The sequence below is a fragment of the Diadema antillarum genome, unplaced genomic scaffold (genome assembly GCF_040938485.1).
Source record: "Diadema antillarum isolate AM-2024a unplaced genomic scaffold, OU_Dant_1.0 seq00000674_RagTag, whole genome shotgun sequence".
NCBI classification, from domain to species: Eukaryota; Metazoa; Echinodermata; class Echinoidea; order Diadematoida; family Diadematidae; genus Diadema; species Diadema antillarum.
The window spans coordinates 375,983-394,214 of NW_027271580.1; the positions used below are offsets into that span (position 1 = coordinate 375,983).

An 18,232-nucleotide genomic window follows, 5' to 3' on the forward strand; every position below is an offset into this window, starting at 1 on the left:
AGCGCTTAAATGCATAATGAGTGGATCTCAACCATAAAAATTCATTACATATTTGAACTTTTTTCAACATATCCAGGTCCAGGGGCGTCGTTGAGTATCGCAAATGGAGGGGGAGGATGAGGAGGATCTTAGGGTGAGCCCTGAGTGAAATCGTGTTGTTGGTAGGTATCTAATTTTTAGCATTAGTGCTTTTAAATCATAGATATCAAATATTTTTGTTGGATGGTTGATTTTTCAATTGGTTGGTTATGTAGCCAAACGTGTTCCATGCATCCATGACAAGGGACTTCATACTCACAGTATATCCATCTTTACCCATCAGCCATACGAAAAATAATGATTTCCTGACAAGGCGATGCTGCCCCAAACAATGTTGACAGGATCCTATACGGAGGACCTGCATGTTCTGACACTGAAGAGACTATATGTGAATAGGACCACTTTCATCTGTCATTCTATCTTAATCCACTGCACGATCCAATAGCTATAGTGAAATGCATAATAAGATACCACTCACTTGCACCAAAACATCTGAACGATCGCTGATCTTGTTTCATCGTCAACATCATTCATCATTAGTGGAGAGATTCCATGTCGTTGGAACTCTGAAACTTATTAAAAAAAAAACTGTCGATGTCTCTTTGAATGCAAAGGGTGTTTTTTTTTTTCTTTTTGAGTAATCGTATCTGACGACAGACACGGAAGAAAAGAGGAAGCGGGCCAATAAAATACACTGTGAACCAACAGTTTACGCTTGAAGAGTCACTCGTATTTACTCAGACACGAGCTGCAAACAAGATTCTGTCTCTCCTTCGCATAGCACTGTCGTTTATGCAGGCACTTTGCTATTCTACTCACACATTCCTACCGAGCATTTACTTGCTCGCAATGGCACATATTATATAGGTAAAGCGGTCCATTGCATTGTGAATATTCTGGTACGGTGAATTGCCTGTAAGCGAGACTGCATTGTGATAAACGGGAATTTGAGGGGAATTTGACGACTGCTAGCTGTTTGCATTGTAAAGTCGTATTTCGTTGCCATTGTTGTAGCTGCCCATAGTCAGTCCAGATTTTGTTGATAAAAACAGCTGACATAAAAAGGCGACAAATATTACACACCCATCGCATGCACCATTCCAAATTCGATCAAAGTTTGTGAAACAGCGAAAAGCCAGTCAAAGCGGGGATGTTACCTATTCCTTTTTTTATATTTATCTCGGTGATCCATCACATCTTTTATTGTGCATCGCGTGTGCTGATATAGACCCTTCAACTCCTCTTCCTTCACGCCTTTTCCTACATTCTTTTCCTGTTCTCATGTCTCTTTCTGTTTCTCCTTCCAAGATAGTTCTTTCTTTTCTTTCACTCTGTTTTTTTTTCTCTCTCTCTTTCTCTTTAACAAGAGGGCGTACTTGTGTTTATCTGTCAGTCTCCTTGTTTGTTTGTTTGTACAAGTATGTATGTGTGTGTACGTTTTCTTTTTTATATAAGCAACATGTTTTTGGTAACTTATCCACGAGCAGACTGCAAAATACAAGCTTGTTTCTTTCAGCACGTCTCCTCCATTTCCTGCAAATTTTGATTTTATTTCATCTGGTGATGTTCACGTGTTTTTCTGCGTTGCTACATTGTATTGATAGTGTGTTATTTTGTGTATGTAAATGTTTTGCATTGTTTAAAATGAAATAAATGAAATGAACAATTGTTATGTGGTTAATTCAGTGTCATAATAAATTCAGTTATATATTCACGTATATAAGCCCGTTTCCGGAAATATTCAGTTATGTCTACGCCCCCCCCCCCCCGACTTATAATTATAGTAACAAACTAATTCCACCCACAGTCATGTACACTGTACATTGTATAGTGCATTTCAATACTTGGAATCCAGTTTGCATTATTCGTTATCTGCTATGTCGGACAAACGGGAACAACTTTTTCATAGGAAAAATGTGCAAAGATTGAGCATTTTAGAAATAGGTCTATTCTAGAGTCCCGCAGTTTCTAGACTATAACCGCTTCAGCTGTCGGTTTTCCTTGTTTTTCTTGAAAACAACGTATGATACATGTAAAGTGACACAACTGCTAAATCATGCATAATGAGGGGAATATATTTCCCATCTCATTGACTCATAGCCAACCGATATCTAATATTTATGTAACACGTGGATGCCGAGGATGAAAAAAAAATAATCTGGCAAAATAATTATTGAACTATGGTTGTTGCGTCCTTCCAGGCATATATTTTTTTTCTAAGAGAGATTAATTTCTTTATTTATTGATTAGTATTGTTTTCACGGTAGCTCGACGCCGTTTCGCAAATTATATGGTTTGATGTCAGCAGCATTTATTGGAATTGTGGGGGCACTGTGGCAGTGGATAAGACTCTCGACTCCTGATCGGAGGACCCGAGTTCGAGTCCCGCCCAGTGCTTGCGTCCTTGGACAAGATGTTTTACCCACCACGTCCCTCTCGACCCAGGTGTATAAATGGGTACCTGGCAACGCTAGGGTAATAATAATGGCAGGGCCCTCTGGTAGAGCAGTGGAACCACTGAAGAGCCTACCCTGGGTAAATAAGACCGTATTATTATTATTATTATTATTATTAATAGTATTGCTGGCTATACTAGTACACGTATCTGATATGACTGACTGACATCGGAATGGCCTTACTTTGACGCTCTCTTTTTTTTGTTTCACTCACATTGCTATTGGTCCTTTGCTTGTGTTTTTGGTCATGGAAAGCGCATTAAAATGGGATTGGCGTTATCTAAAAACTGTGATTACATTATAATTATGAGATAAAGAAGCAGACAGGTAGAACGACGGACTGACTCTGGCTACATGCCAAACTGGAAAAAAAAAACCCGATGAAGACAGACAGATGATAATAACATAACTGTAAAGTTGTAAAAACTCATTCGCATGCTTCTTTCGGAGATTAAAATGAATCAAAGAAATGAATGAATGAGGTGTGCTTCAAAATCGTCTCCCATTAAGACAGATCGAAACCTTTATAACAGATCTTTTGTAAAAACAGACGATGAAAGATAGTAAATACAATTAAGATCATTATGCTAAGAACTGCTAATCTATTATATAAGGCTGAGGAAAAAAGGAGTACAAACACAAACGCATATAACTATATACTGTTGTGTTATATGAAAGAGGCCTATCATCAAAAGGGATGATAGAGTGGGGTATATAGGGTATAGCTTCTAACACACATAAAGGGGGAAAAGAGACGGTGATACTGGTAATTGTCGCGAGCCTCTTCGGAAGCGATCCTCTTCCCATAATTTGGTGTAATTTATCATTCTGGACTTCATCCAATATCTTGTTACGTCACAATTGCGATCTTCATTAGTGTCTGAAGCAGAAAAAAACAAAAACAAAACAAAACAAAAATACAACGAGACGTTAATTCCGGGATCACGTTGCAATTCGAATAACGACATGACGTTAATTCTGGCTAGAGGCAAAGTTCTATGTAACGTCGTGTGGTAATTGGAATTAATTGCTATATACGTCACCCCGGAATCAATGCCATGTTGTGATTTGAATATTACCAAAGGTAGCAAATATTCATGTCATGTGGTGATTCTATCAAAATATAGCAAATAATTACGTCGTGTTGTAATTATATTTGCAACATGTTGCAAGTGGAATTACAATATGTCGGGAAGTGATAATTCAACCGGCGTAGCCAGGATATTTTAGGGGAGGGGGAGGGTGTGTTCGAGGCTGCCCTCCCTCCCAGCGTGAGAACTTATTGCATTTTGATGTTGTAGATGGTGCAATTTGATGCATGGTTTTGCGTGTTTCATCGACTTGAAACTGTCCCACTTGTTTAGGGTAGCAGTATATTTTGATGGAGATTATTATTCAACAATAATTAATTTTGCCTATAAAATAGTATAATTTAGATAAACTTTTTGTATTCATTCTTACAATAGGCAGGGCTCGACACTAACTTTTTTTTTGGTGGCCCGATGGGGCCACCAAAATTATCAATTTCAAAATTTTGGTGGCCCGAGAGAAAAATTTGGTGGCCCGAAAAAAACTCAATAAAAAACATTGAAAGTCCTTTTTTAATGAGTCAAATATTTAAGTTTTATCATAGTAAGAACAGTGGAAGCTGGACATATCTATTCATAAATAAACCTCAACAAACTCGCAACACTCACTCTTAGGCACTCATTCAGTCCTTTTAATCCATCCTTTAAACAAATTTAACTGCTGAATGGTGAAGACTAAGTTATTCATTGACAGGCACATGGGTTGCAACATCTAAACATAAATAAATGACATCAGATTACATGTCAATAATTAAGAAGCTAAAAGAACATATTTCTATTTCTCAAAACACAAAAGACAAAATTAATACTTTTGCACACATTGCATGCATTTATGCATTTCCGGCGCAAAAAGTTACGAACTTATTGACGTACTTTTCAAAAAATTTGGTGGCCCGCCTCGGGCCACCAAATTTGCCCTTTGGGGAAACTTGGTGGCCCGACTTTCATTTTTGGTGGCCCCGGGCCACCGGGCCACCGTTAGTGTCGAGCCCTGCAATAGGTACTGAAATATACCATAAACACTGTCTGTTAAGCAATCAAACAGAAAAAGCATGCACACGAGGGTGTAGATAAGGGTCATTTTTCCTCTCACACGAAGGTGATTTTGGATTTTTAGATCTGAAATTCAGGGATCTGGTACAATACTGGAAATAAATATGTTTTTTTTTTCAGGAAAGTGTTAAAATCACGGAATATAGCTCTTATTCTGAGTGTGCATCATCTATCAAGTGTGTGTACAAAGTCTATAGTGAGGTAGAGCTTAGGGTGAGGGTGTGGGAGGGGGATTCTCCCTCCCGCTCGACGGAGCTTTTGCGGTTTTAGAATGGAAATAAAGCGATCTGAAGCACACTTTTTGTGGAAATTCGGAAATTGTCATTCCCAAAAGTTTACTAAGTCTATAAAAGGGGACCATAATAGCCAGGGAGGGTGGCAAGATACCTCTCCCATATTCAAGGGAGCTTTTTTTTTCAGTTTTAGAACTGAAATTCAACAATCTTGCGCGCACTTTTGTTGGAATATCTGGAAATTTGTCAATCAGTGTAGCAAGTCTGTAGAAGGAGACAAAGCAGGAGGATGTAAGCGGATAAGCCCTATTCCCTACACTCCCTATACTCCTACACTCATGTACACTTTACAAATTTCTTCTCCATTTACAAGGAGACATATACTCCCCATCAAAAGCACTATGGTTATCATTTATAGCAAACATTTTTGATTATGCAGGGCTAGGGAATGTGTGGTTAGCACAAGGGGGTGGATTTAGTGCTGCATGGATTTCACACACTTCAAAAGTTAGACTTTTTGATATGTTTTTAGTCAAGAGTGGAGAGCAGCTACATGGTCAAATAGAATTTGTACAGATTATAGAATTTTTAAGGATAATTTGATGTTTGAGAAGTATATATACAGGTCTTGTGTAAGAAAGATATATTACATTAAGGAAATTCAGATGTCGATCTAATGGATTATCCGTTAATAAGGGCAGATTTGATGCAAGCCTGACAGATGAATTGCATTATACCAAATGTTCATCTGCAGATATATATAGGGGATGAATTTTATTATACTTTTTGTTTGTCCCTTTTCCCACAAAGAGAGACCATTGTATTTACCAAGAAACTTGAAGGCCAGTAGACCAAGTGCATTACATATGGCCAAACTATTCAATTCAGCTAATGCTTGCCATTTAAAAAAAACTAGCCAAATTTGTCAGAATTATAATGTTTCACTTTTCTTCAAATCCAAAGAAGAAAGACAGTAGTTTTGTAGAAAGTAAAATAGACGTGAATGTGTGTACACGTAGTGGCCTTGTTTCGTAAACATGTTTATTTATATCTGTTATTTTCACATGAACATTATCACTTATATTTTTGTATTCATATATTGTAAATATGTTTGTACTCTCATATCCCGAGATGGGGTCGATGGAGTCAGTAAAATCTTATAAATCTTACACGAGCGAGATTCATTATTTTCTGATTGCAGTGAAACGTTTTGATCAGGTGCACACATTTGTGGCATATTTGGAAAACTGTCTATGTTCAAAGTGTAGCAAGCTGTCATGGGAGGCGGGGGGGGGGGGGGGAGGCGAGCAGGGAGAAGGTGTGGGAGAGTGCTATCACCAGCCTTCCCTTACGAGGGAGCTTTTGCCTTTTTAAAGTTGAAATTGATGGAATAGTTGGGAAATTATAAAAAGAAGGCAACTGATCTGGGGGAACTGAGCGAGGAATTAAGGCCGCGAGTGATTAAAGGGGGATATTCCCCTTGTACATGAGGGAACTTCTGAAATATACCAGTAGGTGGTAGGTTCAAGTCTTGTGCACTCATAATTATTCAGATTGGGAGGGGGATACCCCTCCCAAGGACGGGAGATTTTGCATTTTTGAATTGAAATTCAACGATCTCACACACTTTGGTAAAATATTGAAAAATAAGATCTTACTTGATGAAAGGTTAAAGGGAGACCCGCTTCATGTACATGGCAGTATACAGTATACGCGCATCGCCCCCCCCCCCCCCCCCCGCCTTCCAAATCCTCGGTGCTAATTTTGATCTATGAAGGGGGGGGGGGGGGGGGGGGAGGGGAAACCGCCTCCATCGCACCCCCACCCCCCCCCCCCCCCCCCCCCCCCCCCCGCCCTTGTAGCCAAAAACATCACTTCCCCACACGTACCACCCCACCACCGGAAGTGATGTTTTTGATGGGTCCTTCTTCCACAGAAAATCAGCTGTTAGTGGAGAGCTGTGAAGCGCTCTTGGCGGAAATTTCCATAATCTACACGTTCAGATGTTTTTACCATGATGATGAGGTATTTTCACTTGAATAGCTTATCTGAACTTTTATGATTATTGTAGAATGGTCGAATTTGTTACCATTGTCAAACAGAAATTAAGGTAGATAGAAAATACATAAGCTGAATTGTCCGTGTCATGTCGCTAGTCCCAGATATATCATTTTTTGTGGTGCATAAATTTACTGTGTTTGCATTGTATTGCTGCGTAGGCGGGAGGCCTAGACCTATATGTATTGATTGCTATGGCAGCTGCTATTTTTGTGAGCAAGCAAGAGTACCATTGCATTTCGGCAATCCTGGGTTATAGGGGGCTGAAATATAATCATATTATTTTTTTCCTTCAATTTTAGCAGGGGATATGTACATGTGTCATTAACTGCGAGTCTGCGGCCATGCGACCAGCCGGAACGAGATCAGGGCAAAGCGCTTCCACAGCACAGTAAACTGTGTACAAAGGAGCGCCCGGGGCTAGGGATACATATATGGGGATATGGCTGTACTGAAGTTAGAAGCCTAAAATAATTTAGCCCCCTATAACCCTGGATTGCCTTCATTTCTTGCTACACTGCTCCTACTTATTTGTACCCCACAACCACCTGAGCTGTACGAGTGCGTGCATCCCGTGCATAAGCTAACAAGGTCTGGGTACACTTTTGTAGGTCTAGTGCTGTGTAGGTAGAGTGGAATAGCAAAATTATTGGGGGGGGGGGGTTGGAAGGAGGGCACAAATCCTGTTTGCCATCGGAAGTCTTTGACATTTCTACCCCACCCACTACGGATGTGTCTAAGATATCTGGATCTGTTACTCTGAAAAGCTCAATGATGTCAAACTATTCTTGAAATTTCACAGGATTCAATAGCAGTACCCTCCATGTAGCTCCAGTGATGATGAAAGGGGAAGATGTTGCAGAGGAGTCTAGTCTGCTGTAGGAGCCTTCTGCTACAGGGAGCCAGTAAGGAGTCTGTGGTTTCCAGACCTCTACACAGATCAATTCCAGCCCTGTCTGCCTTGTCCTGTTTTGCCACTCCTAAGAGGCCTTCATCATGCAGGGCTCTCCACACCTGCCATGGCCGTTTTGATAAAGACAAACCGGTGAAGCCTGCACATGGTGTGAACTGGGATAACTTTGGCATCTGGAACAATCGAATCGAGGAACCCATACTTCTGCAGCAGAGCATCAAACATGGAATTCCCATACCAAAGATATCCATCGAACGCATCGGTCAGGACTCGCTGACCGGGCGGAGAGCGGTCAATGAGGACCGAATATGCATCAAGGAACTGCGGGCAAACTTGCTGTATGTAGCAGTCTTTGACGGACATGCTGGCTCCATGGCCGTAGACTTTGTACATCAACAACTCGAGCACCACCTAAATTTCTGGCTGGAGCGGGAACACAGTCTACAGGTTGTTCTTCACAATGCCTTCATAGACCTGAACAACAAACTCACAAAATATCTACATCTGCACTATCCAGGTCAGGGAAACTCTTGTGTGTCTTTCTGCCAATACAGTACTACACATTGCTGAAATCAAACTGTGATATGATATCATGATTAATGCTATCTCTCAATTGTCTTTCGGTATAAAGTTTTACAAGTTTATTGTGTATTCATCACTGCCTTCATGGGCTAATACTCATATTTTGACATCTTTTTTTGCTCACATGATAGAAAATTTCACATATATGTTAAGCGAGAAATCGAATAAAGGAACGATACATTGTTATTTCTGCCATTGTATTTACAAACTATTGAAAGAGAAAGAATATCCTGAGCTTTAGATCATGTGCATAACGATGAGTAACCTACACATACACCTACAATACACCAACAATTTGTGGGCTGGTTGATTCCATCTTCACAAAAGAGCATATATGTTTGGTTGTGTTTATGTATATCCATAACAGATAAGGACAGTGAAGTCCATAACTCAATCACTGATGGTCAAAGAATAAGTGTGAATATCATGTCAAAGACTTCATATCTTTCATACCACCACTCAGAATTGACATCCATATATATATTGTATATGTGTGTGACTTAAATTTCTTTGCAATGGTGAAGTCTTATGTGGAATTCTTATTTGGTCAAAGATTCTGAGTGCTGTGACACTGATACAAACATACTTTCTTTATTCCCCAATTAGAGTCAGACTATGAACACACGGGATCCACAGCAACAGTCACGCTTATTCGCAATGGTAATGAACTGGTTGTGGGGAGCGTGGGTGACAGCCGTGCAATTCTGTGTCGCAATGGCAAGGCGATGAGGCTCATCAATGACCATGAGCCGGAGTTCAACTCCAAGGAGAAGGATAGGATCAAAGCGAGTGGAGGACACATCAGGTGAGTTTTTTTCTTCTTTTTGTCCCCGCCGAACGAGTTCGAGCAGGGGACTATGAAACGGGCTCCGTACGTGTGTGTGTCTGTGTGTCCGTCCGTCCGTCCGTGCGTCCGTGTGTGATCAAAATGTTCAATTTGCTACTTCTCTGTCATTTATGAGCCAATTTTGATTCTGTTTGCTTTATATGATAGCACTACATGGGAGCTTTGAAACTTCTGTACAGAATTTCAGTTGTGACCTTTGACCTTGACCTTTGACCTATATTGTACATTTTGCTTCAAAATGCTACTCCTTCGCCATTTCTAACCCGATTTTTATTCTGTTTGCTTTATATGATAGCACTACATGGGAGCTTTGAAACTTCTGCACAGAATTTTAGTTGTGACCTTTGACCTTGACCTTTGACCTATATTGTACATTTTGCTTCAAAATGCTACTCCTTCGCCATTTCTAACCCGATTTTGATTCCGTTTGATTTATGTGATGGCACTAGGTGAGGGCTTCAAAACTTGTACACAGAATTTTGACCATTGACTTCTTTGACCTTTGACCTTGATTTTTGACCTATATTGTACATTGGCTACAAAATGCTACTCCTTCGCCATTTCTAACCCGATTTTGATTCCGTTTGCTTTATGTGATGGCACTAGGTGAGGGCTTCAAAACTTCTACACAGAATTTTGACCTTTGACTTCTTTGACCTTTGATCTTGATTTTTGACCTATATTGTACATTTTGCTACAAAATGTTACTCCTTCGCCATTTGTAACCCAATTTCAATTCCGTTTGCTTTCAGTGATGGCACTAGGTGAGGGCTTCAAAAGTTCTACACAGAATTTTAACTTTTGACTTCTTTGACCTCTGACCTTGATTTTTTACCTGTATTGTACATTTTGCTACCAAATGCTACTCCTTCGCCATTTCTAACCTGATTTCGATTCCGTTTGCTTTATGTGATGGCACTAGGTGAGGGCTTCAAAACTTCTACACCAAATGTTGACCTTTGACTTCTTTGACCTTTGACCTTGATTTTTTACCTATATTGTACATTGGCTACAAAATGCTACTCCTTCGCCATTTCTAACCCGATTTTGATTCCGTTTGCTTTATGTGATGGCACTAGGTGAGGGCTTCAAAACTTTTACACAGAATTTTGACCATTGACTTCTTTGACCTTTGACCTTGATCTTTTTACCTATATTGTACATTTTGCTACTAAATGCTACTTCCGGCGGGGACATATATTACGCACCGCGTAATTTCTACTTTTCCTTGTTAATACTGAAGTGAAAAGGTAATGCAGCACAGGAATCATTCTGCAAAATATATATGGTGAGACCGTCAGGATGATTACATTGAGTGCTGGGAATCATCACGTTAAAGGGGAAAAAACTAAAAAATGTATGGATTGAGGCAAGTCAGATCAGGTCAACCCTTTCCGCCCCCGGGCGTGTAGGGCAGCGACAGAGGCTCTCCACCCATCTCTGTAGCTGCTTATCCTCTGGAGAGAAGCCCAGGACTGTCTGTGGTCTGATATTTTACCCTCTAGGTACTGTTCTTCTCCATGGCTGCTTGGGTCTGCCACGTTTTCTTTTCCCTTCAAATGTCCATCGAAGAGCCACTCTAAGAATAGAATTTGAGTCCATTTGTGAGAATAAAAGTGTGGTTTGACTAGATGCAAAATACATGTATTATAGAATACAATTTTACATCTCTGAACCGGACAACCCATTTCAAAGTTATGAAATTTTAAGTTTGTGGTACCACCATAGTCGGATAAGAAAACTACAACATTTCATGTTCTCACAATGGGAGAGCAATTTGTGATGTCACAGTGGGACAGCAGTGTAAAGAAAGTACAAAGAGAAGTCAACATGTTTTTATTTGTGTAGCATGATAAAAGAGCAGTTGGCATGCATCTTTTGAAGGCAGATGGAATAATATCACCCTCAACATATGTCAGCGTCATGTGCAACAAATGTGTACTTTTCATGAAAATTTTACATTTTTATGGCATTTTCTTTATATACTGTATTTTCTTCACATAATTGTCCTACTCCTCAGCTGGAACAGTCTTGGAAAGCCCCTTGTCAATGGCATCCTGACAATGACCCGCAGCTTTGGGGATGTGACACTGAAGCAGTATGGTGTGATTGCTGTCCCTGAGACAAGATCGCTGGAGGTATGTGCAGGGTCTACTGTATAAGCTGTTATTTTCGCGAGGGTTTAATTTTCGAGAATTTCGCGAATCACTGTTGAACCGCAAATTTAACAACATGCAAAAATGTCGCCATGCGCTAGGGTAATAGTACACATATGATAGCCGCGATTTCACAATTCGCGAATACATCTCGTGAAAATGTCCAAGACCACCTTATTCGCAAAAAATATCTGTACGTGAAAATAAAAGCTGATACAGTATTTGTTCAAGGTCACAAACTCAGTCATCACTAACCTGAACCAGTATGCTGCTACTAGGTAGAATGATTGTAAAATTAGAAACATCTACATCCAGCAAATGATTCGTTTGTGTGTGTGTGTTTTTTTTACCAACATGTTAGATATATGGTTTTCTTTTTCACTATGCTTTGTCCCTGATTGTCAAGCATGCAGTTCTTTCTTTGCTCAGATGCACAGATGTCTGGGAACTTATGGTCAGTGAATAGAGATTACCTAATCCCCCTAATCCTTATTGTGTCACCATGGCCTTCCTGTTGGCCTAAGGTACTTTGCTACACCTGAGCTGGGCTTGCTTAATTTACAACTAGGTCAAATTTGGATGGATTACTGAATGCTATTTGATTGCAAATGAAAAAGCTGGCAAGTTAAGCTACGTGCCTGGGCATACAAAGGGTTTCAGTAAACTTCTTGTCAGAAACAAGGTTTCTTTTTTTGTTGGTCATTTTGCCTCTATTTTAGGGCTAATTCTTTCTAATAACAAGTATCAAACAATCCTCTTATAAATTGTATCTTTGTACATCTTTACAGGAAGGGCAGTGGGAATGGTGGGGGGGGGGGGGGGGACAGTTTACCGTATATCCAAGGTTTCACTTGCACTCTGCATGCTTTGCTACTACACATGGATCCTTGTTTGTTAGTACATCAGTTTGTGTATTTGTTTGGAGTTTGTTTATTTTTTTTCACTTGCTCAAACAGATCAAGCATGGGCGGGATAGCTTCCTGGCGCTCTGCACCGATGGTGTCCACTTTGTCATGAGTGACCAGGAGCTATGCGACTCCATCAACCTCTGCCACAACCCCCAGGAGGCGGCCAGCTTCATCGCCGACCAGGCCCTACAGTTTGGCAGCGATGACAACGCCAGCGTGGTGGTGGTGCCGCTGGCCCAGTGGGGGCGCAATAATGGTCCCAGCCTGGTCCACAGCCTACGCTGGCAGGGTCGGCAAAGGGCATGACATACAAGTATATCCTGCACGACACAGTGTTTGTGAAGTGCCAAGGCAGGACTTTGACTGAGACTATGCATTCTCATGAAAGCTGGCCTCACTGTTACCTTTTCCAGGAAACATCACATCACATGATTCATGCAGACACCGCGGCATGGTAAACTCACTTCACTTGAGAAGGAAGAAATTTTCTAGAAAATAATATATGAAACACACAAATTTTCATTAACTCGTTAGGGATGGTTTGAGTTTGCTACAACATGCATTTCCCATAGACGCTTGCCCGAGTATACTTGGGACTCGTCCTCAATGGGTTAACACGTCTGCTTGCTGAATACAATGCACTCCCATTATAACGAACACAGTTGTAATGAAAATATCATTACAATAAAGTAAAAATTCAGGTCCCAAATCTATGTACTAATACTTTATGATTTGGCCATAATTGAATTTTGATATAATGAAAGAAATTACCAGTTGCAAGGACTATGATACTTATAACCTGAGTTGCCTGAAGCAATGCAATACAATGTATATTCAATCTGAAGTGACTTGGCCTGTGGTGAAACCTTGATGTTTTAATGTGGACTAGTAAACTACAAAAATAGAATGGTGTTGAGAAGCAAATGACGAATTAGAATCTTTTTCTTATGGTGTCGTGGAGATCAACCCCGAACCAGTTGCTTACTACAGCTTCAAATGATAACACTCTGTAAGCTATCCATATGCCATATGCCATCTCCAGATAAGATTTGGCGGAAATAGAGGGAGCATGTAAAATATCGTTTCCACCTTCTAACCCCATGCTTGCCTCAAAGAGACCTTCCCTTTGTGTCCCATGAACATGAAACATGTGGAGCGAACAGGGGAGCTCTTTCATTGTTTCCAATTCTATTTGCGGTAGACCTCACAAGCACTACGAACAGCAGTTCATTGCACATGTTTGAACTTCCTGCTAGCCATTGTTTGACATTAATCATTGTATGCCATCTTGTTTCAAATGAGAACGATGCAAGCATGGCATTCCTCAAATGCATATAGCGTGTAACCCAGGTGCAAACAAAGTAACTGAATGAATACTCTACCCCATGTTCAGGCCAAATGCATTGATAAAGGGTTAACTCACGTAAAAGAACAGTAACAGAAAAATCAGACAAAGAAAATGGAAGTAGTGGAATTGAGAATATTTTGTTTTTTTTAAGTGATGTTGGTCTAAATGAAATAAGCAAATTACATGAGGTGTTTTTCTCTAATCTGTTTGTTTATTTTACTCGTTTTATAGACAGTCTCTTGGAACAGGGTGCAGTGTATTGATCAGTAAAGTAATGCTGCATGAAGTTTTTATTGATACAATTTTTCATAATGTTGTTTTTTGCTTGCCAGCTTTCATAAGAACAATTCAGAATTTAGTCTTGTGGTGTTTTCTGAATGCTTAGAGATTCACAAGGGTAAGTTGCCTTGTAGAATGACACCTTTAGATTATCCTGCCGTGGAGCTCCAGTTTATGTGAATATGCATGATTTTTTTTTGTTTTTTTTTGTGAGTGTGTGCTACACTTCAATTCATATTGAGAGGGATGCACTGAACGATTGATCTTTGTTTCGATTCGGCGAAACGAACTCCACTCTTGCTTCATTTCTCTGTTTTGAGAAATTAAGATTCATTTGTATTTTAGATTTTTCTTAAAGGTGACTACCTCAGACAGTGCAAAATTAGACTGAAATTTGATGTTTACTATATTAGTATAAGTTATGACATCTTGAATATCAGTCAGTAATACGTAATTACCAAATGTGGCATCTCATGAAAACGTCAAAATTGCCCTCCCTCTTGGATTACTCTGGCATGATATAAAATGAACAAGTACTAGGTGTTACAAAAAGCATTTCACACTTTTGAAAACTATACATCAGGTAACACTGTCAGCAATATGAGTACTAGCTGAAAAGTGTACAATTTAGTTGAAGGTGATTTAAATATGAGAGCACCACTTTTTCAGAACTCTGTAGTCTAGGCTTCTGGTCTCTTGCTCCAAGGCACATGAATGCTGTGTTAATAATTCATAACTAATTGCCTTGGGCACTGCTAGTCTGAATTTGTGGGAATGGGTAAAATGCATGCACGTGAAAAAAGTAAGCACTTGTTTTCTGTGCTTGCATACACTTCATTTCAGGATGAATAAAGACTAGCTGTGATAGTGGAAGTTCTCATGAATATGTAATAGAGCATTCAAACCCTGGTCATTGTTCAGGACCATTGTCTGTTGACACCAATTGACCCCTGTGCAAAATTAAAGTTTTGTACAGAGCCTAGAGGGTTGAAGATACATGTATAGCAAAGTCTGAAACCTAACTTAAAAATAAATGTTGAATTTAATGAAACTGATTTATGCTTTCATTTTTAAATTAACTCCATCAAAATTGTGCACTATTCAGCTATTGCTCATATCAATGTCAGTGTTATCTGATACGTGTATGTAGTTTTTGAACTATCAAGGATCAAAAGTGGGAAATGTGTTTTGCAACACCTAGTATGAGCCAGTTCACAGGTCCACTTTGTGCATGATCAGAACAACGGGAGGAAAAAGAAGACAAGGTCATTTGTACAATCAGGCATGTTGGTATTTAAATTCACTGAGATAAGCATCCGTGATTATACCTATTCCTGTAATCCTTATAAATGATGCTTTCTGGCACATCCACCTGGCAGCAATCCTGCTATTTGGCAATATTGATAGAAAGGGGTTTGTAATGCATTCAGTACAAAACAATGAAATGGATGCCTGCTTAAGTGTAAATTGACGGACCATTCTGGTCACCTGGTTTATACACAAGCTTATTCTTTGTTTGAACATGAAATACATGAATTTTTACGTCGGGCAAGCTTATGTAGATATTATGCCACTTTGAAAACGAGCGAAATGCCTAACCAACTGAGAAAAAAAGAAAGGTCATTTGTACCAATGTGCACATGAGCTAATTGTGAACTGGCTTATTGTTGTGTACTAAAGAACAAACTCACACAATGAAAATATGTTTTATGAAAGGGTGTGAGTGATCTGTGCCTCCCTTTTCAGAGGTCATTGGATGATATAGCATCACAGTTTATTTGTAGCAGATTTTGGAATAAGGCAATTACTTTGCGACACTGTTGCATTATGAAATATGTTGTGGGCTCAGTGTTATCATGTCTTTCGAGCTTCATATCAAGTAGGATTTTTCATGTATTGCTGACTATGAAATGACCTTTACTTTTTTATGAGCACCCGATATTGGCCAAATTTTTGCCCACCTGTCTCATTGTCACTGCAGTTCACAAAATTTGAGTCTCTCTGTAGGGTGCACTTTCCTTTGAACGTGAGGAAATTGTGAATGTTGATTCTTTGGAGACACTCTGAACAGAAATATTCATTAGTTTATTTGTTCATTGCATGAATCACAGACGTTTTATCTAACAACTGCCAGTTATGCATATCGAAAGTATCAACGGGTTGGAGACGTGACAAGAAATGTACACAGCGTACTGGTGATTACAACTCACCGAGTACACTGTGTATGCATGTTACTATTATAACGATGTAGCGTTGGCTGTAGCCATCTTTTGTTGCTGTTGTTTCTTTTTTGATATATTGCCTTGCATCAAGGTCTATACAATCTATTCTTTAATGCCACACGGGCTCATGTAGGCTTATCATTGGTTTGTTTGTTTGTTTGTTTTTGGTCTATCTAATATCTGGTGTATATGTATATCATTGATTTGTTTGTTTGTTTGTTTGTTTTTGGTCTATTTAATATCCGGTGCTGGAGAGTGCGTCCATTTGAGCTACGCTCACGAACACAAGTGATTGTGGGTGATAATTAGATATTACCCAGTCACTCACAAATATTTCGATTGTTCCAATGTATAGTTTTAAGGAACCGACATCCTAGATGTTGCAATTTTACCCCTTTACGCGCGAATGATCATTAAGGAGATACCGAGTATATGTGAACCCGAAGTTAGAATCAACAAATGTTATCGTGTGTGCCATGCAAATGCGGTCAGCTTTACCACATTATTGTAATATCTTTTTTTGTGGTATTTTTCTGCAGATTTATGCAGGATGTAAACAAAGTGTGAACTCCCTCTACGTAAAGTTATCCACCTTATTCTGTCTTGACAGATATAATGGAACATGAGATTTGGAAGAACAAAGATGTGTGCGAGGTCTTAATGTCTTTGATGTACTTTACGAAGAATCATAAGACAATTTTTCATTTCAGGAAAAGTCCAGTCCTTGACAAAAGAAGCCCCCAAAAGAACAAAAACTAACATGGATTACTATTGATGACGAGTTTGACTTCGTAATCATGTGACAGCAATAGATTATGACATAATGCTCTCTGACGCTACGTATGACTTTCGAAAAAATTCTTAGTACATACAGTACAACGCAGTGTGCTATGGGTCATAACAGCGCTGCAGCTATCAAGCTGTGTTCTGCTTAAATTCCTAAAGGTCAGATATGTACTGTATGAAGTTCTGATAAAAGTGAAAGCGGAAGTTTGAAAAAACACCACAATACGAGTATATCGTTTGAGTGATTTCGCTCGAGCTGTTCACTTAGCTGTGCGTTTGATATTTTTAATAAAAACTTGAGAATTTGACTTTGGTCTGTAATGGTTTTCCAAAACAGTACTCATCTCACAATGTCACATTATACGCACTTTTTTCTATCTCTCTCTCTTCTTCTCTCTCAATTTCCCCCCTTACCTTCCCTAGTCTTTTGTATCTATCTGCTCTATGTCATTATTTTACAAACACTTGTTAAGTCCATTGTGCTTTTAATAGAGTAAGAGTGTTCGGGACGATTGATTTTTTTTCAATGCCAAGTTTCTTCGATATCAACACAACGTGGTGGAGCCCAAAATAACGATCAAAATGAATGCTAGGTACGTATGTATTTTTGTGCCATTCTTCATGCGAATGTCTCTGAAATAAAATGATCAAAAGTGTTACATTACTTTTACATCAGTTGTAAAGATTGTCAAATCACTTGTGAACAAAACGCATACACTGTACGTTGTACAATGCATACTGTGCGTTCAGAATACATTGTGTGTTCGAATTGTCTAAGCCATTGTAAGCTCAATAATCGTCTTAACGCCTTTGAATTTGGGAAACACAATCAGATCAAATAATCAAATATTCAAAGAAATGAGCCTCATGGGAAAGCCAGAGGTAGGGAATTAAAGAGGAATGGATTGGGGTCTTACACTGACGGAGTCTTCATTACTCCACATCACATACACATACATGACAAAAAGAGAGCAGAGATGTTCTTTGGAGAAAATAGCTTTATTTCAGTTAAATCCATAACTAAATTATTTCATACGACACTCCTCACAAGATAACTTCCGTTTGCTATATTTTCTTGAGTACTTTTATAGTATGAGCTGGAAATTGTTTTACTTGGAAAAGTAAAGCTAAGGAGAAGTTGTTAATACGGGGAAAATACACAAACTACAATGCTGTGCACAACATTAGAGAAAATGATAGAATAGCACATACCAAGCCATAGTTTCGTTCTGCCATCGTGATCATTCTAAGAATATCATTCGAA

The 18,232-nt window shown here is 39.3% G+C and overlaps 1 protein-coding gene across 1 annotated transcript; it reads left to right on the top strand.

Annotated features, from left to right (window-relative positions):
- The first annotated feature begins 7,760 nt into the window (after positions 1-7,760).
- On the top strand, positions 7,761-12,821 carry LOC139736940 (protein phosphatase Mn(2+)-dependent 1K-like). The gene is made up of 4 exons (XM_071647614.1): positions 7,761-8,357; positions 9,029-9,227; positions 11,290-11,407; positions 12,382-12,821. Exons 1-4 carry the CDS (start codon positions 7,781-7,783, stop codon positions 12,637-12,639), a joined length of 1,152 nt encoding a protein of 383 aa, XP_071503715.1. The 5' UTR covers positions 7,761-7,780; the 3' UTR covers positions 12,640-12,821.
- Positions 12,822-18,232: the final 5,411 nt, after the last annotated feature.

Excerpts from the sequence above, each read along its gene's own strand:
- LOC139736940 (XM_071647614.1), top strand. The coding sequence starts at position 7,781 with ATGTTGCAGAGGAGTCTAGTCTGCTGTAGGAGCCTTCTGCTACAGGGA. Across the intron at positions 8,358-9,028 it reads TCTACATCTGCACTATCCAG|AGTCAGACTATGAACACACG; the intron begins GTCAGGGAAACT and ends TTCCCCAATTAG. Across the intron at positions 9,228-11,289 it reads GCGAGTGGAGGACACATCAG|CTGGAACAGTCTTGGAAAGC; the intron begins GTGAGTTTTTTT and ends CCTACTCCTCAG.